At 37.9% G+C, this 22,761-nt stretch overlaps 2 protein-coding genes and 1 pseudogene across 13 annotated transcripts; 1 reads left to right on the plus strand and 2 right to left on the minus strand.

The window, feature by feature from the left end:
- Window positions 1-590: 590 nt before the first annotated feature.
- LOC110754841 (Peptidase M50 family protein) lies at window positions 591-5,169 on the minus strand. Of its 11 annotated transcripts, none has more exons than XR_015835398.1 (9): window positions 4,662-5,169; window positions 4,415-4,562; window positions 4,237-4,317; window positions 3,662-4,105; window positions 3,251-3,574; window positions 2,269-2,434; window positions 1,544-1,773; window positions 1,038-1,254; window positions 591-757 (listed from the first exon to the last, which is right to left on the minus strand). XR_015835398.1 is itself a non-coding variant. In XM_088252622.1 (7 exons), the coding sequence occupies exons 1-6, from the start codon at window positions 5,117-5,119 to the stop codon at window positions 2,276-2,278; spliced, it is 1,614 nt and encodes a 537-aa protein (XP_088108748.1). In that variant the 5' UTR covers window positions 5,120-5,169; the 3' UTR covers window positions 1,263-1,773; window positions 2,269-2,275. The 11 variants fall into 11 exon arrangements, 2 of the variants coding, with proteins under 2 accessions (XP_088108748.1, XP_088108749.1); XR_015835404.1 differs by lacking the exon at window positions 591-757 and having other exon boundaries at window positions 906-1,254; window positions 1,544-1,629; window positions 1,721-1,773; XR_015835403.1 differs by lacking the exon at window positions 591-757 and having other exon boundaries at window positions 906-1,254; window positions 1,544-1,640; window positions 1,721-1,773.
- Window positions 5,170-5,947: 778 nt separating this feature from the next.
- Window positions 5,948-10,091, plus strand: DIS2 (Arp2/3 complex, 34 kD subunit p34-Arc). 2 transcript variants are annotated; one of them, XM_088252579.1, is made up of 10 exons: window positions 5,948-6,198; window positions 6,294-6,360; window positions 6,432-6,639; window positions 7,064-7,233; window positions 7,359-7,436; window positions 7,659-7,791; window positions 7,887-7,954; window positions 8,564-8,620; window positions 9,609-9,680; window positions 9,779-10,091. In XM_088252579.1, exons 1-10 carry the CDS (start codon window positions 6,137-6,139, stop codon window positions 9,809-9,811), a joined length of 948 nt encoding a protein of 315 aa, XP_088108705.1. In that variant the 5' UTR covers window positions 5,948-6,136; the 3' UTR covers window positions 9,812-10,091. The 2 variants fall into 2 exon arrangements, with proteins under 2 accessions (XP_088108705.1, XP_088108704.1); XM_088252578.1 differs by having other exon boundaries at window positions 5,950-6,198; window positions 7,863-7,954.
- Window positions 10,092-10,235: 144 nt separating this feature from the next.
- LOC148295193 (uncharacterized) lies at window positions 10,236-11,001 on the minus strand (annotated as a pseudogene).
- Between the last annotated feature and the right edge of the window lie 11,760 nt (window positions 11,002-22,761).

Below are 22,761 nucleotides of genomic sequence, written 5' to 3' on the forward strand. Positions count from 1 at the left end.
AGATTTAAAGAAAAGAAAACAAATGAAAAACTGGTAAAGTAATTGCAAAAACCATAAAGTTGGCAGTTAAGATTAGGTGATTTTTCAATGTCTAAAATGATGGGGGAAGGAAGCCTATTGAAAACCCTTCACGTGTAATGAGGGACGGATGAGTGCAGCAAATGAAAAAGCCTTATCCAGAATGCATGCCTATGTTAATCAAGTCGATGGTGACCCCAAAATGCTCAAGTGGGCAAGTAGATGAAGAGAGCAAAAGAAACTTACAAATAAAAATATATTTTTTTCAGAGAAGAAAAAAGGCATGAGACTCAAGGAGCCCAATAGGGTAAAACCACGCAGCACCCTTGCAATGAATCCAGATGTCGTTTTGTGTTTGGTTGGTTTATTTTAATCCCTATTTTTCTATGTTTATTATTTTATATTTTAGTGGAAGATTGAAGTGCAAGGAAAGTGGTGTGATGGATGCTGTGTCTTCCAACCCAGATTGGTGGCCTGCTGCTGCTGCTGCTGCTGCTTCATGCTGTTGTGGGGTTTTTGACCATTTCTACTTTTGATTGTTTCCAAGTTTGGGGCTAGCAACAACAAACACATATGGCCTGAGAGGGCCCTACAATCTCTACATCTTTTTATGAAATATTTAAATATTTGACAACTTTTTTTTGTATCTTTCAAAAGATTTCTTCCACCATGTACTGGTGCATACTTTACCTCTTTTCCCAGCACCTTCCTCTCCTGTGTTTGCATATGGATTGGAGGGCTGAAACCAAATAGCAGTATGTGAGATTGGTTTTGGGCTTTTGTATTTTATTCTTCCCAAGAGGGAATTGGTTAGAGGTCTAATATTTTCTCATACTTTTTTCTGTTTTGATGAATAACATCATGACATATAAAGCAATATGATTGTCTTGAATGTACAATATTGATGTCTTTCTACCTAACCCATGCATGCTACAAAAAAATCATACAAAAAGAAATATAAGAAAAAAGTTTTAAAAGAAAAAACTTGCCCAAATCAAGAAATCTGTTTGAGCACATACCACTTGTCATCAAAAGCTCAAATCATTTCAGAAATGGCCCAATCCAGCCCTTTAGAAGGCCCTTGATGAAACAGAAACAGAAGCCATGCATGGAATAAAGTTGGGCTTTCCCGCCAATTTGAGGTTTGTGCGTCATTGGATTGAAATTGAAACCAGAATGTGGAGGTAGACAGTAGCAAACAGATTTGTTCAAGTTCAGGGTTCTTCATTCTAGTAACTGTTCCAGAAAAAATAAAAGTTCAATACTTTGTTTTACAAAATCTGTGAACGCATATTGAACGTAAGCTACAAACTGGGTTGTTCCCAGATAAAATGGAAACTGGGTTGTTCCCAGATAAAATGGAAAAAGTAAAAGTATTTCTCATTCTATGGAGGAACTCATAAGGAGTTTAAACAAGTTAAATTCTCTGAGTATCCCCTATCTTTTACACTAGATAATTTATGGATTTCTATGTCAACAAGGTTAAACTTAGGTTGTGTAACTATAGTTTCTGGTAGTGGAATACCAAGGCAGCTGATGGTTTGACGCTCCTCCCTATTCATACTGCAAGGTCAGCTTCGATAACACTGCTTCTCATATTCTGAAGCTCAGCTGTAATACCACTGCTTTCTAGGTAATGACAAAAGAACGAGTGATGTCGGATAAAAAGTGTTTTAAGTTGTACAACAATAATGCACAATACCTGCTAAACAGTGAGCTTTGTAGTGATGCTGCATTGTCTAGGAGCAAAGGTCACTGCATAAGAAAGATAAATAAAAGTGAGAAACGGAAGGCACAATGTAGCCCAATGTTCATACAAGGGTGGCCTTCCTGGCATGTATTGATTGTAAACCTACTAAGAACCAGGAGAAGTTGATGCTTCCATTACATTCAAAGCTGAAGTATACTTAGTGCAAGTCCCCCCAAAAATGTCTTAGCACAAGAATGCATATGACATATGACACTGACCCAATCAGAATTGCAAGCCCACTGCAGCATCCATTAGAAAAGTCCTTGAAAGAATCTAATATTTGTTTCAAATCCTGAGGAGCCTCAGACGAAAGAGCATAAATTGCCTCTGAATAGGTCAACTAGTTACAATGTAAACTTCTACTTGTAAGTTTGTAAACTAAGTATTTCTATCAAATTTTACAGTAAATATCTTGAAGCAGCATTATATGATATAAAACGAGCAAAAGTAAAGCTAATGTCATATTTTCAATTTAAAAATTTAAAAATAACTCTGTTTACCTTTCGCTTACAAAGTATATAACATGATCCTGAATAAGGCGAGGATGGAAATTAGTGTCCCCCATAAAAGGCAAACTTGAAGAACTTTCCTTCTCTTCCTTGGGCACAGCAAAGCGAAGTGGGAAAGAGTCGCCTCTAAAATTGATTCTCCATCCAGAAAGTACACCTAATTAATATCATTTGAGCAAAAAGAATTGCAAGAATTTTATCATTCTTTATCTGCTGATCAGGCACAGTATAAATGGTGTTAATTGAATAGACTCAATGTCAACATTAATTCACTCCTGAGTTGCACATACTTAGAGGGACTAAACTGAATGAACATGACAGGCATACTAAAGCATCTCACACTCTATCAAGGGGCAAGCAGAACTAATCTTTAGTCTTCAACTGGCTTAGCCCTGCTAAGCCCACAAAGAAAGACATCAGGCCAAAAGTTCAGAATTGCATGATTGCAATTTTGAAGTACAGCCTCCAGACTGAGTTTGGGCGAGCCCAAGATCAATAGGCTAGAGAGGTGTTTTAAATAAAAAAACGAACATGTACTCTCATTATATCTGAAGACCGTTGGGCTGAATAGCAGCACTTTAATGATCAACTCAGGAGCTAACCCTTAGTTGAAGTACAGAACTAAAACGATAAAAAAGACACACCTTTCAGACTCATACATTGGGGCAGGGTTTGCACAACTCATCCTGAATGGATTTTGATCTCAAATCTATGACTAACTTTAGCCAGTCCATTCACACGGGGAATGTGGAATTTGTGGTTAATATATAAGCATTTGACAACTGACTGGTTCTGAGGCGTTACAAAACCTTCCTCAAATAATCTCTCTGCAGGCCATACCGTATGCACGCATGGACATGCAATTTTTATATCCATTGGCCAACATGCAGGGCACTGATCACTTAGGCTTGACAAATCTTAAAACCTTATTAAGATAATGGTAGAAATTAAGTTTAATAAATAAAAAACTTACCGGCAAACTGTTGAGAAGAGCTAGTGTTAGAGAGACTTGGAATGTGCATATCAAAATCCTTTCTAGTACATTTGGAAGATATGTACCCAATGGAAATGCCCAGCGAGGTCGATATGCAGTTAACTTAACTGAGCGTGCCATGGAGATAACATCACCAACAAAGACAAAAATCCCACCACAGTTAGATTCCATGGAATCAGAAATTCTTGGACCCACAAAAGATTTTCTTCTAACTCGCAAGCATTCCAGAGAATAGGGCCTTGAATAGGCGATCTCAACCCATATTAAGCCTGGAATTTGAACTGGACTTAAGCAGGACTCCTCCTGTAGACATTAACAAACTTGTATTTATTTGCAGTGAAACAAGTAAATTTCTAAAATTGCATTTCTTACAAACATCCAGATACCAACCTGTGAACATATGCAGTTGCTGCCATTGGTTATTGCCGCCCATCCTTCACCACATTTATTAAGCTTGACAACACTCTTTGCATTCAAGCAGTGGGTTTTCTCAATTCTGCTTGGATGATTATGATCTAATATGATTGTATGATTACAGGGAAGAGGTGTAAATGCAGTAAGATCATCAGGACAAGAAGACTGGTTATCTCCTATAACAATCTGCTTACTTTCCTCCATCATAGAATTAGGCACACAGTACCCCTTTATTCTATTGATTCCAAAGCCTTGGACATCTAGGGAATGGTTTCTACCTCTAAGTGCCAATTCATTTATCAGAGCTGTCATCTCCATCCATTCCTGGACATTATGGATGAGCACACCATCAACTGACACAATTACATCGCCAGGAGACAAGTAACCGGACAAAGGCGATGTAGATGGTACACCCAAAACCTATTTCCAGACAAACATAACATATCAAAATAAAACGGTGATCAAAATAGTGTTCATTTGACCATACTGATACTGGTAAGTCAAATACAGAAAACAATGAGACAATTCAATGGTTGCGGTGAGTGAAGTACCATGGGACTTTCACCATGTATGTAGAATGGAAACAAGATGAAGGGCAAGAGAAGTAATGCCAGCCCACAAACTGCACAGCACTGGAGGTGAATGAAATTCGAAGGCTAATTAGCATTAGCTTTTGCAAATACATTAACGCCATCAATACATAAATAACGAAAACACATGTAAGCTTACCACTGCATTGTGCCAAATTCCAGCACAATAAATCCGAAGAGCAGCAAAACAAGACAATGGTTGCAGAGACTCAGAATCGAAAGCTACCAGAGCACCAGGAAACAGAAACGCAACAAACACGGCAACATACTCCATTTGCACGCACTCACTGCTTTCAATCAAGCCTACGTTTCGCTTCACAATAATAAAAAACAGAAACGCAAGTAGCTAATGCATAAAGGGTAAGAAAGAAGTAAAAAGGAGAGACCTTGCAGCAGCGAGAGCATGACCCAGTTCATGAACAGAAACTGAAACCATTGTGGCAATGAAGATATAGGCAGCGTCGGCGATTGAGGTGCTGAAGGAGGAGGAAAATCTAGAGAACAAGTCAATGAAGAAGCTTCCATGGAAGAGATTGAGAGCTCTGCCGAGTTCCCAGATGAGGATGAGAGAAATGGAGACGAGCAGGGTTAGGCCAAAGCCGACCCCAATGGAGAACCATGCCCTGAGAATTTGGGAGTGGCTTCTGCCGAAATGGAAGAGGGGTTGGTTGAAAGCCCAGAACTTGAAATCGCAGTAGCAACAAGAGATGGTGGTTGAAAGACGAGGAGGAGATGACGGGTTTGAATGGGAGTGAATGGGTAGAAGACTGTGATGGGTTTGAGTTTGTGGGTGTTGCCCTCTTGCTCTTCCCATACTGAACCTTCTCACTCGTCTACCCTCCATTGTTGTTCGCTCGTTTACCTCCCCAAAACCAAATTTTCCCTTCTGTTTTCTCTTATATTTTTGGTTAAACGTGCAATTTTATTACTTTTGTGATGAAAAGCCTAATGTTCACTCAAATTTTCCCTCAACCATTATAAAAATTTAGGAAATACAGTCCCTTTTTCATCAAATATAATATATTAAAAAGGAAAATTTATATGTAAGTACAAGTTAAAATATTACAAATTCACATAAAATGTCATGTAAACTTGATACAAAAAGTCCAATTAACTTCATTATTAATATTATTAATTGGTTCTTAAAAAGAGAAAATATTAATATTTGCATTTTCAATTGAAATGGAATGATTCTTAAATTTTTATTTTTATTTTTTATAAGAGGCTTGAAATTTAGGTGGTATACAAATTTAGTAGAAATAGTAAATTGCAATTGAAATGAGTTGTTTGATAAAAGGCTAGGTAGGGAGCCAAAGGAAACCGAGCAAAATGGTGTGGACTTGAAAAAGAAAAATTCATGGATTTACCAGTGTAGATTTTTTTAAATTTAATTTACTCTCAATCTTGTTTTCACTGTAATTTCTTATTTTCTTTTCCTTTCCATGTAAATTTCTATTTTAAAAAACACAAAAATCGGTGGGTGGAAATAGCAGCACTCTATTTTAAATAGAGTTAAACGGGAAAGAGAGGGTGGAAAGTTGAAATATAGAAAGAACTAGGGTACCCAAGTTGGAACCATCCGGCATCCGAGGAGCAAATAGCAATAAAAAAGGCAGTAAAAGCAAAAAACAGAAAAAAGAAAATAAAAAAAAAGGAGGTAAAAGAAAGCGAAAAACGACATTGTGGTCTCTGGTCTTGTTGGAACTCCTGGAGTGACACGCCATCTCAAATTCTCAACTGTAGATCCATTCCATTCTCAGCTATTTGTGCATTTCTGAGCTCTCACCGACGCACAGAGACTGAGCGGCAGAAGCCACACACACCTCAAACACACTCAAATCCACAAACCCATTTCATTTCAATGATTCTCTTGCAGTCCCATTCAAGATTTCTCCTTGACAACTTGCTCAATCGCCTCCAAAAGTTCGTTTCTTTTCCCGTTCAACGATTAAATTCTTCTTCTTCCTTCTTCCCCTCTCATTGTTCCTCACCATGTTGGTTTTTTGCTTATTGTGCAGCATCGAAAAAGCAGTGGAGGCGGACTACCACTGGGCCGAGTTCGATGACGTTCGGTACCATATTCAGGTGATTACCCAGAATTCAATTAAGGATTTTGAACTGTTTTAGTGGGTTATTTAATGGCTGAAATTATGCAGGTGACGATGAAGAACCCACATATCTTGTTGCTCTCTGTATCGTTGCCTACTCCACCTCCAGAAACTGTATTCTTGGGTGGACTTCCATCTGGAGCTATAGAGGCTATAAAGGCTGCATATGGCGCGGTTGTTCAAATTCTTGACCCCCCTAGAGACGGTTTTAATCTTACATTGAAGCTCAATCTCTCTAAACTTCCTCCAGATGAAGGTTCAACGAGTTCCTTTTCTAAGGTCATTATAAGCTTGCCATTGCCATGGATATGTGCTCAAAACGTTTAGGATCTTGTTAAAGCCAGTCAATGCTATGAAAATTTGCTAGCTTGCTAAGTATATGGGCCTATTGGGGACAATGATAAGATTCTTTGTGTAATGTTATATTGAGATTTTCTTGTATTGTTTGGGAGTTTTCTTGTGTTAGTATACTTTTAGCTTGATATACAATATTGGGTTGTCTCCAGACAACTTTGGCTTCTTGGATTGCTTGATTCAACACTATAAAGCCTGCCGAGTTTAGATTATACTCTTGTGGGCATCCCTTTTTTGACTACGTTCCAATTTATGTATTTACTTTTTGGCTGATTTTCCAATTTTTCCTTTTGTGACTTTGTTGTTTAAATGCTATTCTTGTGTAGAGTACAAACATGCTCTTTTGGTAAAGATTGCATCTGTAAGAGAAGTGGTGCTAGGCGCTCCATTGAGAGGAATTCTGAAGAAGCTTGTTTCAAGGACTGTTGCTTCCAATACTGATGGGCTTGTTGCTCTCGTGCATCGGCCAAACGAGTCCTTTTTCCTTATTCCTCAGGTAAAATTACAGATTAAGGTCAACAAGTTATCACATTGCTATTTATCTTTTGTATTCTCTAGTTTAGCTAATTAGAAGGAAAGCAGTTGAAAGTTTGTTGGTGAAATTTTCAAAATTTTTTGCAGGCAGACAAAGTGACGATAATATTCCCTATGAGATTCAAGGACTCTATTGATATTGTTCTTGCTACTTCCTTCCTGCAGGTATAATAAGTATATGATCCTAAATTGCAAAGATGAATTTCTTATTGGGGAAGAGATTGTAATGGGCTATCATATATATGTTGATGGGGCTATAAGTGCTTTTAGACCTTACATAATGCTAGCTTGTTGAACCCTGCTACTCTCCAAGTTATGCTGCCTTGGATCCATTTACTTTTGTTTGGTGATTTCTTATTGTTAATTGCGAAGGTTATTACCATTTAGGAATTTGTGGAAGCAAGACGCACGGCTGGACTTAATACTGCCCCTCCTTGTTTGTGGTCTCCTACCCCTCCGTTAGAACTAAAGGAAGCTCCTGCTGAAGCACTATCTGCCAATGCAGGATTTGTCACTTTTGGTAATGTCAGAGAAATAAGAAGTTTATCTATATTTTTTCACTGTAACAATTTGTACTGTGTACTGATGCAGTTATTTTCCCTCGTCACGTGGAAGGCAAGAAACTGGATCGAACAGTTTGCAGTTTATCGACTTTTCATGCTTATGTTAGTTATCATGTTAAGGTGTGATCTTTTAACCTGAACTTATTATTCCATCTTTTGTCCTCAACTTCTTTATTTTCTAACTCGAAAATTGATAAACTATAGACCCTACTTCCAATATTTATCATACAACATGCTACAGAATGTTATTAAAGTATAATATTAGTACAGTGCGAGTGGGTTAAGGTTGAGTTAGTAATTAGAATTTAGATTTACTATTTTATTTTGCTGAATATTATTCTCTTTTCTTTTTGGAAAGAAATTGTATGTCATATTACTTTGTATTGATGAATGGTCATGGTATGATATAGGCATTGCAGAAAGTTACATCTTATATGTGGGAAGTCAAATATTTTTTATTATTTCTTTTATATGTTTTTTCTTTGTTTAATTTACTCTTAATTACAGAAACTTGTTGAATCTTTCCAAGCTTCATGTACAAGTAATGCTGGACCTATCTTTCCATGCTGCTAGTAGTTGTCCCGCACAATTTTGTTTTGTTGTCTGTGTGTACCTTACTGACTGTAATTGCAGCATGGCAGCGTGTCATGTCCTTAATGATTTACTATATTTCCATTTCTTCATTTGATACGTTTGATCTCAGTATCTTTTGTGCATATTCTTCCACAGTGTTCTGAGGGTTTCATGCATACAAGGATGCGGCGTCGCGTGGAATCTTTGATTGAGGTAGCATTTCCCTTTTCCTTTTTTTTTCTTCTTAAAGCTACTTAATCTCATTTTCCGTAGCTGCTTGATAATATCTTCAGAGGTTCTATATGAACACACACCCCTTCCCCCCCTCTCTTTATTTGCTTGAAAAAGGAACTAAAACAAAACGTGAATATATTTTTCCATCTCCCCTCCTTTCCCCGCTCCCTCTCCCAGTATGGCGCATTGATGGATAATTTTGTTATCTTGATCTACTAATTAGTGAGTAGGTAAACTTTGTCTGACTGGTTGGCATTTTCTATCAAAAGCAAAGATATTGAATGCAATTTTTCTTTTACTTAGGTTTGATCCCTAGTTTGCAATGAATCCCATCTGAAATGAATAGCATCAATGGGAGGTCATTCCTCTAAATTATGCGAATGAATAGAGAAGAATGTTCAACCACCCAACTTTAGAATTTTGGGTGTCAGGACATAAGTATGGAAGTTTCTGTAGTGTTGATATAGTGGGCAGACAAACTGTTGTATGTGATATATGAGTGAACTCTTTGGAGAGAAACCTCAAAATGTGAGGAGGCTCTGCCTGTTAGTCCTTTTTCTTTATGGCTTGAGTCTGAGCTTAGTTTGCATTTATTTTGGTATATGAGAGTGCGGCTAAATTAGTTTCACTCTGGTTACTGTTGAAGTGTAATGGATAATTATACTTTTTTGCTTCATTGATTATAATTTTGTTGGATTTAATTGTATAACATTTAGAAAAATGAAGTAAAACAGAAAACGATAAAGGACATATTACAAAAAGAAGAAAATTAAACTAGGATTATTGTTAGTACCCAAATGCATGATTAACTTGAGATTTTAAAAAGTTTTCAGGAACCATGACATGAAACTCTGAGTTGACAAGATGCAGCATGCTTATCCTGGTCTCTTTATATTTTACCTGGGTTGTACTGTGAACAATAGCTTTGAGATAAATATCTTTATATTTTAACTCTTTTTTTTCTCAGGCTCTTGATCGTGCTAAGCCTGGTATGGAGAATGCAAAGAATGCTGCTCAAAGTAGATCATTCAAACGGCTGGTTTGTCATCAATCTTGCTGCTTTTTATCAATCTTAAGTGATGAAATTGGTCTGGTCTTTGCTGAAAGACTTATTTTTCTAATGTATTTGGATTGTAGAGCCTAAGGGAAGCCAGGACTAATTCAAACTAATAAAGGTGTGGTAGCCAGATAGTAAACAGGACGTGCTCCTACTGGACCCCAAGAAAGACTGTCGTCTAAAGAATTGCTTTGCCTGGGGGATTTGTCTGCTGCAAGTGCAAGTGGTTGTATTTGAGTTTAGTTATCTAATTAGGTACAAGAGTTTTTGTGACTTTATATTTGATTTATTTGTGTAGAGCTTAAGACTTAAAGAATTTTGTTTCAAATCAAATTCGAATTGGAGTTGAAATGAATCCGGATGAAAAAGCTAGACTAATTTGAATATCATAAATGGAGGCTTAACATAGAGGTATGAGTGTTATCTTCAATAAGAAAATAAAATAATTAAGAGTTTTGATATCTTCAATAACAAAACACGCGTATATAGAAAGCATCACTTTTTTTTAATTATTTCTGGTTAAATTATAGTGCACTGCTAAACATCATGAAATTTCCTTTGCAAACGAGCCACCTTCAACACAATTACTAGTGTCACCTTATCCTTGATGTTGTCAAATGATCGAAAATAGGCATACCTCCATGATTTCTTTACCATTAATGTGCCACAAACGCCCCAAGAGCCCACGACAAAGCCAAGTACCATATTGACATAGAACCACAACTTATTATTTCCATCTTCATCATTGGGTTAAGTACCATATTGACATAGAACCACAACTTATTATTTCCATCTTCATCATTGGGTTTTGCATATGTAGCAGTAAAAGTGTCATCTACGGGGCATTTTGTTGGAAGAGGAACTCCACACAAAGATGGATTCTCCATATAAATGGATGAATCAATGAGTGTTTAGAGTTGGTTGCCCAAAGGAATTCTCCCCACCAAGTTTGTTATAAGACAAATTCAAGTGGGACAAAAATGTTAAGGATGCAAGGCTTTGAGGGATATGTCTTGAAAGATGTTTGTGGGAGAGATCAAGAGATTCGAGCACACACAAATTTCCAACGTTGGAGGGGATGTTACCTGTCAATTGATTCCTTGACAAGTTCAAGGTACCAAATACAATGAGGCTACCTATTTCTTGAGGGATTTCACCTTCCAAAATATTTGATGAAAGATCCATGATGTTTACCAGCATTAGAGTGGTGTTATACACGAGTTCTTGTCTTTTTAATGTCAGCATGGTTTGCTCACGATGATAGAAGTCAAATTATTGAAACAGTTGGGAATAGTACTTGAAAAACTGTTGCGGCTGAGGTCGAGGATGTGAAGGCAACCAAGACTGCATAATTGTCGCGAGATGTCTAGTAAAAAAAGTTGGATCGCAATTGCAGCATGAACAACATGGATACATTTGATCCTCCTATCCATGGAGGTATGCTCCCATATAATTTGTTTCCTCCAAGATCGATACTCTTCAAAATAGGGCAATTGTGCAAGGAATCGGGAATCTTACTGCCAAAATTGTTGTTGTTCAGCTTCAATATTTCAAGATTACTTAAGAACCCCATTGAAGTGGGAATGTTACAAGAGAGATTGTTGTAGGCAACATCTACAATGCGTATCAAGCTCCTCAAACTCCATGTGGGAGGGAGTTGTCCAGCAAAATGATTGCTCCTTAGGGAAAGGATTGTCAGATTTTGTATGTTGCAAATAGAAGGTGGAATAGTACCATTCAAATCCTTCTCTGAAAAATACAATTCATGCAAGTTGGGCATCAGTTCAGTTTGTCGAAATTCGAGGGAATTGGCCCAGAAAATAAATTGCTTTCAAAATCAATGATGATGGCATTAGTGGACCAAAGTGGGAGTGGGCCCTCAAATTAATTATGAGCCAAACTTATAGAATCTAAATTCAGACATCTCATTCTCATCAATTGGATGGATGAAAGCCTTCCTCAGAATTGGTTGTAAGATAAATCCAGCAGTTGGAGTTCAGAAGATAGCTTTAACAACCATTCCTCTGGTGTAGAATATGGTATTCCAGTGCTCCTAAGGGTAACATGTACTAGTTCAGTCAAAAGGTAACAAACTTGGTTTGCTTCTAAGTTCCAAAATTTATATTTCCTTATATTCGTTAGTTAACAAATGTATTTATATTACTTGACACCTCTTGAAATCTCACATGAAACGAATTCCCACCATAAATATTTTCTCTCTCTACACCCAAGAACGAAAATTTACTCCATAAGTAATAACCCACTACCCATGTATCTTAAACTTGGGGGAGTGAAGAAAATCAAATAACATGACATCCATTATCCTGAATCATGGAGAAAAATGAGGAATGTGGGAGTTGGAGCCCAAGACTCCACTGCCTATAAAAGGTCAACTAACATAACATCCCGAGAAGGGAGAAAATCAGGTTTAATACTATTCTAAACTCTCATGCAATTACACTCTTACTGACTTGAGCGTTGGAGTGTTTTCTTGCAGGTTCCCCCTCCTTCATTGATGGCAATTGGAATGGTGTCCGACTTCTCAACATGGAAATCAAATTACTTGTTGGAGGACTCGAAATTTTCCGCACCAACAGTTGGTGCCGCCCCTTTTGTGGATATGAATGGCTTGTGGAGACATAGCCATTCATCCTTTCTCATTTGATTTCGAAGGAGCATCGCTTGGAGATTTCACTTATCCTGCGTGCGGAGTTGAAGCCATTTGTGGGAACTCTCACAAGATCAATCAATAGCTGAATCCGCACAAGACACTTGTAACACCCTGACCCAAAAATTTAATTATTAGTTAATTAAATTAATTAAATAAATTATGAAATTACAATTTTGTCCCAGGAGATAGGGTTATTTTGGCCCCTTTTTTAATCTAGGAGGATTCTGGGGAAATGAATGGCACCATGATGTAGATTGTGTCAAGATGAGTCCGTAGACATGTAGTGGGCTCAAATCGGAGTTGAAACGAAGAAGTTACGAGTTATGGAAGCTCAATGGCATAATCGTAAATAATTCAAAGTTGGATTTTTAAAATCTGAAATTCCCTTCTTCTCTCTCTCTCTCTCCCTCTCCCCGTGCAAAATAGCCCCCCTAAAAACAGCCACCGATCTGATTTTCGGTGGCCACCACTTCATCCGGCCACCAAATTGGGTGATACCAGTCCCAAAAGAACCAGCAAACTTCCCTCTTCCTACCCCACCCCCCCTCAGATGGATCAGCCGCCCGTGGTCACCGGAAAAAGCAAAAAATTAGCCGTTTTTACGTAAAACTTCCCGGAGTTCGTTCGGACGATTCTGGCCACCAATTTCTTCGAACTAGGTATGCTTTTTCAATGTGTTCTAGCTGATGGTTAGGTTGTTTCAGATCGATTTTTGCGTTTTGGATGTCAATTTATTGCTTAAAGGTTTGGCCGGTTTCGGCTCGTGATTCCGGCAAGTTCTGGTCACTTTTTGGGGTTAGTCCAAGAACAAAAGATGCTCCACTCAATGTCCTGATCATGTAGGTATAGGTCTTGACCGTCGGTTTGGAGATTTTCCGATCACTAGAATTTCACTAGACACCCACGCGTTGCCCGCGCATGTGGTGGTGCGTGGGCACTGTTTGGGTGACCCATTTAGTCCTAAAATGATCCCCATGTTATCCCGACCACGACGTTATGCTCGGATTTGAATTTGGTTACCGTTTGACTGTCGATCGGATTACGCATATTAGGTATCCGAGTTCGATATGCTTGGACCGTTGGATTGACTCTATTTTCAAATATGTTGATCTAGGCATCTCTAGGATTGTGTAGGAATTTGCAGACCGTGAATCGGAGTCCCGGATCCTCCGATTCAATGACTTAGTGCCCGTTTGGCTTTGCTTATTTTGAGTTATAATCACTTTCTTTCACAGTTTTGAATATCCATGCCGTTTGGTAAAACATAAAAAACCTGCTTTTTCGAGGAAATCGCTGCCTCATACAGCAGTTTGGAGAAGCGGGTAGGCACCTGCTTTCAATTTCCGCTTTTACGGAAATCAGATGCGGAACCGATGTGGGTTAATGAATATATTTATAATACCTATACTATCCTTATATCTCTTTACAATTGACGTCACATATCCCTTCATTCCATTCAATCTTTAATTCATCCATTCTGTCCACTTCTTTTTTTCCTCTTCAGTTGTTTATCATTTCACTCTTCAATAATTAAATAAATAAATACCTTGGTGGGTGTGCTTTTTTCATTCTCCAGGAGCTGCATAGATAAGACAGGATGCAGCAATTGCCTCCTTTCCCAGTATTTTTTTGTACCTTTTTTTTTTGCTGTAATTATTCTTGATGTTTATGTTTTTTGTTTTTTTTCTGAATTTTCTTGACTTTCTCCTCTGAATCTTTTTCTGGGGCATTTGGGTGAATGATATATCGATTTGGAACATGGTACTTCAAAGACAAATAGTTTAGAGCATTCAAGGATAAATATTTAACTTTCAACATGATATTTTGTTTATTTTATGATCAAAACAATTTTTTGGGTGTGATGGTTAAGAAATATATTTGACAAAAGAATTGTTTAAGTCAAAGTAAAAAAGCTACTAAACAATTGAGAGAAAAATTCATTTCAACATTATGTCCTTTTTAGTCATTATACACATACCACAACACTTTCACACAAAATTTTACCAAACACTCATAAACTGATTTTTGTACTAACAGCAATTTTAGTATTCAGTTTACTAAGCGCCAAACTACTTTCATTCACAGCTGATTTCTCTTACAACAAATCTGAAATTGATTATATTCACAGCACAACAATGCCAAACTAGCCCTTAAAGTTGCGTTAAACGATAATCGTCCAATCGTGCGATTGTGAGCGATCCGACTGTTCGATTCGGACCAAACTTGCAAGACATGTATAATAAACCCTGTTGAACTCGTATGAACTTTCGGATCAGAAATTGGATTTCGTGGGCCTCGCAGGCCCGGTCAACCAAGTTTGGGCAGTTTGACCTTCAGTTGACCATGAGTCTTCTGAGGTAGTTTCACCCTTCGAGGAATACTAGAACGAACTTATTAACGAGTCTTGATTGTTATTTGAGTTATTTTGATTATGTTGGAATTATGAAATTGTTTTTATAGTATTTTATGAAATTCTTGGATATTATTTTGATAATTGAAGTTATGGAATAGATGAGCATGAAATACTTGATCGGTGGGTTGTGAAGGTGAGCCGTGGGTCTCGGCTAGGGCTGGGCATTCAAACTGATAACCCGATCAAACCGCCCAAACCAAACCGATGGTTTGGATTGGTTTTATTTTTTTTCAAACTTTTTTTGGTCATCGGTTTGAACCCAAACCAAACCGAAATATATGGTTCCGTTTACGATTTGCAAAATTTAAAAGCACGGTTTAACCATACCAAACCGATGGTATTAAAAAAATATTATATATAATATTATTGCAAGAAATATATATATATATATATAGTTTGAATTTTTTTTTTCCTTCTTCTTCTTCGTCTTCTCCATCTCTCCCTTTTTTTTTTCTTCTTCTCCTCTCCATCTCTCCCTCTCTCCATCACTTTTATTTCTTCTATCTCTCTCTCTAAGAAAGCCAAAAAACCCAAACCGAACCAAACCAACCCACTAAGTCCGGTTAACCGAAGTGGTCGGTTTTCATCAACTATGGTTTGGTTTCGGTTTCCAAAATAGCCAAACCGAGGCCTACGGTTCGGTGTTTGGGTTGAGCCCAAAACCGAAACAACCCAAACCGAGCCCACCCGTAGTCTCGGCTATACTTTATTAGGGATTGAGTAGACATTTGTTTTAAAGTGTACTTCATTCTTTTAATATGGAATTTCTTGCAGAAGTAAGTTTTGATTAAAATTTGATTTAATTTGGATTAATGAGGATATGGGATCTCTAAGTGTTATTATTTATCATTATTTAATGTTATTATGATTATTATTAAAGTACATGGATTGGGTGATAGCGAGTCGTTTACGAAAGTCTATTATTTTAATTGTGGAATGTAGTACTTTATGGAAATTGATTTGTTTGGTAATGGAGACATTGGTTAATGAGGTTATAAAAGCAGGCTATCGGTTTGGTTTTGGCCTTTACCATGTGACACGAGACTTTCCGTTTATACATTATTATTATTATATGTTAGAAGGAAACGATTCGTTTGGAAGTTAGAATTTTGCATCAAGATATGCACCTTCTTGGGTTACTGTACCCACACGTAACGTTGGATTATCCGGCGTGTGGGGACATTTGGTTATATTAGTACTTTATCACACGTGGCATTGGACTATCCGGCGTGTGATAAAGCTGTCCATGTGCGTAGGACATGGTTTGGTCTAGCCACACATGGCGTTGGATTTTCCGGCGTGTGGGCTTACTTGGTTATGTTAGTATTTTATCACACGTGGCGTTGAATTTTCCGGCGTGTGGGCTTACTTGGTTATGTTAATATTTTATCACACATAGCGTTGGATTTTTCGACGTGTGATACAGCAGTCTGCACACGTGGGACATGTTTTGGTTGGGCCACATGTGGCGTTGGATTTTTCGGTGTGTGAGCACTTGGATATTGGTTACCTTACCACACATGACGTTGGATTATTCAGGCGTGTGGCAAAAGATCCGGACATTTTGATTACTGTTACTTTACTACGCGTGGTGTTGGATGCTCCAGCATGTAATAAAGTAACGGGGACATGGATAATGATTATTATACTATATCGGGAAAAAAGAGTAATGTGTAAAAGAATTGTGTTTAGCATATGTGCATTGTTAAAGGGATAGGGTTATTGAGTCATGAGTCTTAAGTACAGAGTGAGTAAAGAAAAATGGGTATGTTATTCATGGGCGGAGATATTGAGATTTTATTTAAAGGGAAATGATGATTCTAAAATTTACTTGTTGGTATTATAGAAAATAATTGAATGTTATTTGGTTTGTGTTCATTGATTGAAGAACTATGTGTGGCTTGATCCCTCAGTAAGGGTACGTAGGTAGCCTGGGGTCTCACTTAGGTGCAGCCGCGAACTAAAGTTTATTCTGGAACTTTAATTTGGTCATTTGGATCTAGTCTCACTTCTTTTGTTTTTGATGAGTTTGGTTTTGACTTTGTCCATGGTCCTGAAGCTCGATTGAAAACGAGGCGTAAATGAATAATTATTCATATTCCCGTTTGACTAAGTGGGTGTTATTGAAAGATGTTTGTGGTTAAGATAGGTATGATACTCGTTTTGGGATTGATATACAATTTGGGCCTGAGCCTTAACCTACTTGCGATTGTGTTTGGATGGTAAACATCACACGGTGAAAATTGGGAAGTTATTATATGTTGATTAGGGTGGGTATTTGTAAAATTGTTTGGGTCATTAATTGCATTGTTAACGTATTATTTGACTTAAGAGCATTGCTGGTGGTTCTGCTTTGAATTATTTGAAGGATAGGAGCCTATTCTGTAAACTGTGTGATATTGCATTGTGTGTGCTGGCAGTTGGATTCTTAAACTGTGATATTACAGGTGAAACAAATTTGGTAAATGTCCGTTTTTCAGGGGAGACTTGTCGAAATTTCGGCAGAAAGTCTCGTCCCTCTTTCCCTTGATTTGGAAAAGAGGCTGTATCATTAGTAAGTGGGCCCGACGTCAGTACAATGTCGGATAATCCACAAGATTCGTCCTGAGTTTCAAGGAATTCGGGGCGGGTCCTGTCAACACTCAAGCCCGATTCAACTTCGGATCCACAAATGCCAGACCAAACCTTAAGGAAGGAGAACCCAGTCTCGCAGCCATCCAACTTAAGAAGGTAATGAAGGAATTGCAAGAAACAAAGAAGATGGCTACAGAAGCTTTTGGAGAAATCCAAAGGCAATTGGGTGTCGCATTTGGAAGGCCACAAAGGAGGCAAAAGGAAGGAAAAGATAAAGTTATCCGATGAAAGTTCCACGAAAGTATCTGCTCTGATGATCATCATGACAACTATGAGGGCAACCAAGACCAAATGTGGGAATTGAAAAAAATCCAAAGACGGTGAGATGGAAAGACAAATTGAGAAGACAATGAGAAGATACAAACCGCATTCACCTGCCGAATTGGCCGTTGAATTTGCGAAGGAAATATGCAATTCGCCCTTCACCGATGATATTGTGAAAACTAAGAAGACTGCGAAGTTTGCTCAACCCAAATTCAAGCTATTTGAGGGCATGGCCGATCTCATCAAGCACATCTATCACTTTGTAGCAAATGGTCCTCGAAAGCGAAGACGAAGGGTTGTTATGCAAACTATTCCCATTTAGCATGTTGGGGTTGGCATTGACTTGGTTTAGGCAATTGAAGTCAAAATCCATTGGCAGCTTCACTGAGCTTTGCGAAGTTTTCATATCTCAATATGTGTGTAATTAAAGGAGAAAGAAGCACATTACAAAATTGTTCAGCACAAAGCAAAAGGTAGGTGAAAGTCTCAAGAATTACATGAAGCGATTCACAGAGGAAATGTCTATTTTAGAGACTTATGATTCGCATATTGCGTCATTGGAATTTTGCGAGGAAGTAACGCCAGGAACAAAAATGCATAAGTCATTTGTCAAGACACCACCCATCGACATGAGGGAGGTGCTAGCTCGAGCTGATGGAATCATTAGACTTGAGGAAGAAGAATTTGTTCTGTCAAAGCGCACCACTGCAACCATTTCAACACTGAAACACTTGTATGAGCCGAACCGAGGACCAAAGGCAACTTGAGCATATGGAACTGAAGTTGTGATCCCAACTGAGATTGGATTGCCCACAATTCGAACAGTGGTGGTAAATGGTGAGGATAACGATCAAAAAATTGCTTGCAACCTAGATTTGATTAAGGAACAACGAGAGGTCACTCGCTATGATTAGCAAACTATCAGAACCAGGTTGCTAATTACTTTAACAAGCGGATCCACCCGAGAAGGTTCAAAGTTGGTGAGTGGGTACTCAAGAAAGTAATGGAAAACACCAGGGATCTAAATGCAGGCAAGTTTGGTTGCTCATGGGAGGGATAATTCAAGGTCACAAAGGCATATGGAAAAACCATCTATAAGCTTAAACGGGTTGAGACTGGTCAATATATCCCATGCCCTTGGAATGCAATTCATATGCAGAAATATTATCTTTAAGTTCATCTACTTATCTATCATTCCACCAATATTTATTAAATAAAATCTGCACTTTCCATGTCAATTCGCTCACTTGGCTTAAATTTGATGTAAACTCAGCCATGGTTGAATTTGCCAATTGCATCCATGCCGATCTTAACATCACTCGGATGTTACCAATCCTATAGGGGCAATCAGTAGGATCCATACCGATCCCAACACTACCATGAGGTTACCAATCTTCTGAGGGCAGTCATTTGGATCCATGCCGATCCTAATATCTCCCGGAGGTTAGCAATCCTCTAGGCCAATCAATAGGATCCATGCCAATCCCGACACTACCCTGAGGTTACAAATCCTCTAGCAGCAGTCAATTGGGTCCATCTCAATCCTAACATCACTCGAAGGTTACCAATCCTGTGGGGCCAATCAATAGGATCTATGCCGATCCCAACACTACCCTAAGGTTATCAATCCTCTGGGGGGCAAACAATTGGGTCCATGCTGATCCCAACATCACCCGGAGGTTACCAATCCTATCCTCTAAGGGCAATCAATATGATTTATGTTGATCCCAAAATTACCCTGAGGTTATCAATCCTCTAGGGGCAGTCAATTGGGTTCATGCCGATCCCAACATTACTTGGAGGTTACCAATCCTCTAGGAGCAATCAATAGGATCCATGTTGATCCCAACATTACCCTGAGGGTATCAATCCTTTGGGGGCAATTAATTGGGTCCATATCAATCCCAACATCACCCGGAGGTTACCAATCCTCTGAGGGCAATCAATAGGATCTATGCTGATTCTAACACTACCACGAGGTTATCAATGTTTCACGCGTTTACATTTGGTGTGGATTTTGTATTCCTTTTTGGCATGCAGCAAGGCTTTGATGGGTGATGCCGTAAAGACTTTGAATTTGAAGGGTCTCCAAAGTCTAATAGCGAACACATGACACCCTGGTAGTGTGTATGTGGAAAACCTCATTCCCTTGTAGTATTATCGCTTATATATAAAAGAATATATGTATGAGAAATAAGGTAGATATATTTCAAGAAAATTAATAAGTAATTTCATATATAAATACAGATTAAGTTCAGAAAAGTCAGAATTGGATCGAGTCTAAAACATGGTTCTATTCTATCTCCTCACAATACTCCATATTGCTATATTTCCTTGTTACTGTTTCTTTGATAGAAAGGGAAGGGTCTGCTCAAATTGTAATTCCATTTCAAAGAAAGTGGTTAGTTGGGCAAATGCTGGCCATGCTTCTGTTTACTTTTATATATGGTGAGTGCAAAAGAAATTAACTCATGATACTATTGAATTTTATTGTATTCATACAAAATTTACACATCCTTTTTCTTTTCCTAAGTAAAGGGTTTGAGCAAGGATGATTAATTGTTGGTCTCCAATGATGTCTGGTTGGCTTATTACTTTTGCATTAACCCTGATATGGCACAATGAAACCAGCCAAGCAAGAAACAAAATCCACATTAAAATTCCAGATATGGCACAATGATTCGAATTGGAGTTAAAATGAATCCGGATGAAGAAGAACTTATAAGTTGAATATCATAAGTGGAGGCTGAACATAGAGGTATGAGTGACATCTTCAATACGAAAATAGTTAGAGGTTTGATATCTAATATTTTCCAAAGAAAAAACACACATATATAGAAAGCATCACTATTTTTATTTCTATTCAAATCATAATACACTACTAAACATCACAACAAAATTTCCTTTGAAAACGACCCACCTTCAACGCAATTGCTAGTGTCACCTCATCACTATCATTCTCATCAATGCTAGTCTGGTCCTTGCTGAATGAGTTATTTTTCTAATGTATTTGGATTGTAGAGACTAATTCAAACTAATAAAGGTGTGGTAGCCAGATAGTGAACAGGACGTGCTCCTACTGGACCCCAAGAAAGACTGTCGTCGAAACAATTGCTTTGCCTGAGGGATTTGTCTGCTGCAAGTGCAAGTGGTTGTATTTGATTTTAGGTATCTGATTAGGTACAAGAGATTTTGCAAAGACAACCATTATTATGTTGTGTCAAAACAAGAGTCCAAATTGGAATTTAATCTAATAATATTTTCGAAAGACAAAACACACATATATAGAAAACATCACTATTTTTATTTTATACAAAGCTAGCCAAAGGAGCTAGCACATAAAAATCAAACCCCCTTTTGCAAGTTTGAAAATCCAATCCAGTCAGTAGATGGGAGTTAAATGCATTTTCTAGACTCGTCACTATCATTGTCATCAACACTCTCTCTCTCTCTCTCTCTCTCTGGGTGTACATGTATATTCATTCAATGCAAGGCCTAGAGAATCCGGGAGTTCTCTAAGCCTTGTTTTGAATCCCGGAGTTTTCTAAGCATTACATTGAATTCGGGAGTCCTCTAAGCTTCGGCCCATGACGAGGGTTGAAGTCTTGCCCTTCCATTCCTCTAAATAAAAAGAAAAAAAAAACCATTAAATTAAATGTTTTAGCAATTGCTGTAATAAGCGTCGTCGTACCTACAATTCAAACATTAAACCAAAATTATTCAATCATAACCAAGCTCGAAAAATTCCTAATTAGACTCTAAATATAAGGCAGCTACTCATTCAATATTGAGAAAGGGAAGAAAATAAGCTAATCTTTAACATGTTATTGTTGTTGTGGTAATGATTTTGGAGTTCTTACTTGTATGAATAATGAATTATCAATTAGGATTTGATGAATTAATTATTTTCTAACATGTACTATATGCATTTAAAGGGTAAGTCTTTTTATGTGCCCCTTAACTAGGTGTATTTTTTTAGTTATTAATGAAATTTACCCATGCCGTCGGATTTTCTATATTCTTAATAGGTTTGTACTAGAGTTATAAAAAATAATTATTTTGAATTTCTCATGTACGCGGGACTTTGACTTAAAATTGAGAGGCAGTTCAGCTTTTATGTTGTTTTTACCGCTTACTTTCAGTGATGTCTGACGGGAGACGGTAAATTTAGGTTTACAGCGGTGCACAAAGTCTGAAGCAAACAGACCAATAATTTAATGGCCTTAATTAGGAAAGTCGTCCAAGTGGATATGGAGCCTGAATATTTTCTGACTTGGCCTGTGAGCTGTGACACAGCCATTTTGGAATTTCATGCTTTAAATAAAGAGGAATGCTATTCACAATCGCTCAAAAGCGATTGTCAAAGGACTTGCTATACACGTGTACACGTTCTCATGCCTTCCAAAAAAAAAATAATTTTTTCTCTTTCTTCTCTCGGTTGCCTCCCTCTCTCTCTCCCTTTCTGTTTTTAATTAGTTTTTCTCTCTCTCTCCCTCTTTTTTCTCTCCGCCTGTCTCCATCTCTTTTTCCATCGCTCTCCCTCTTCTTCTCTCTGTTGCCTCCCTCCTCCTGCTTCTTCTACTTCTTAACAAACGGGGGCTAAGCCCAGACAACAACTAAACACAAAAAAATTATTGTCTTCCTTTTCTCTCTCCTTCCTATTAGTCTTGTTTTTTCCCTTCGTTTCTCCAAAAAAATTTCTGTGTTTCTCTCCTTTTCTCTATGACGCTGCAAATTTCTGTGTTTCTCTCCTTGAGTTTTTGTGTTTCTGATTCCCACAATTGCTGCGTTTCTCTCCTGTTGATTTAATCATTACCCATCAAATGAACACAAAAAAGGAGAAGAAAGTTAAGAAATCTGAGGGAGAGAACTGTGATTTGGGGGAAGACAGACAGAGAGGAAGAAGTTTGGGTTTTTAAAGCTTGGGGTTTTTGTTTTTGTGTTACAAAAAGTTTGGGTTTTTACAACCCATCGATGGAGACAGACACAGAGAAGAAGACGGAGGGGAAAAAGAAAATAAGAAGTAGAAGAAGCAGGAGGAGGAGAGAAGAGAGGGAGAGCGATGGAAAAAAAAAACAGAA

The sequence above is a fragment of the Prunus avium genome, chromosome 4 (genome assembly GCF_965620075.1).
Source record: "Prunus avium chromosome 4, drPruAviu1.hap1.1, whole genome shotgun sequence".
NCBI lineage: Eukaryota > Viridiplantae > Streptophyta > Magnoliopsida > Rosales > Rosaceae > Prunus > Prunus avium.

Bases quoted from the DNA above. Each gene is read 5' to 3' on its own strand.
- LOC110754841 (XM_088252622.1), bottom strand. From the start codon at position 5,119: ATGGAGGGTAGACGAGTGAGAAGGTTCAGTATGGGAAGAGCAAGAGGG. The intron at 4,318-4,414 runs GTAAGCTTACAT...ATTCACCTCCAG, and splicing joins GAATTTGGCACAATGCAGTG to TGCTGTGCAGTTTGTGGGCT. The intron at 2,435-3,250 runs GTAAGTTTTTTA...GATATTAATTAG, and splicing joins CTCTTCTCAACAGTTTGCCG to GTGTACTTTCTGGATGGAGA.
- DIS2 (XM_088252578.1), top strand. From the start codon at position 6,137: ATGATTCTCTTGCAGTCCCATTCAAGATTTCTCCTTGACAACTTGCTC. The intron at 7,437-7,658 runs GTATAATAAGTA...ATTACCATTTAG, and splicing joins TTGCTACTTCCTTCCTGCAG to GAATTTGTGGAAGCAAGACG. The intron at 7,955-8,563 runs GTGTGATCTTTT...ATTCTTCCACAG, and splicing joins ATGTTAGTTATCATGTTAAG to TGTTCTGAGGGTTTCATGCA.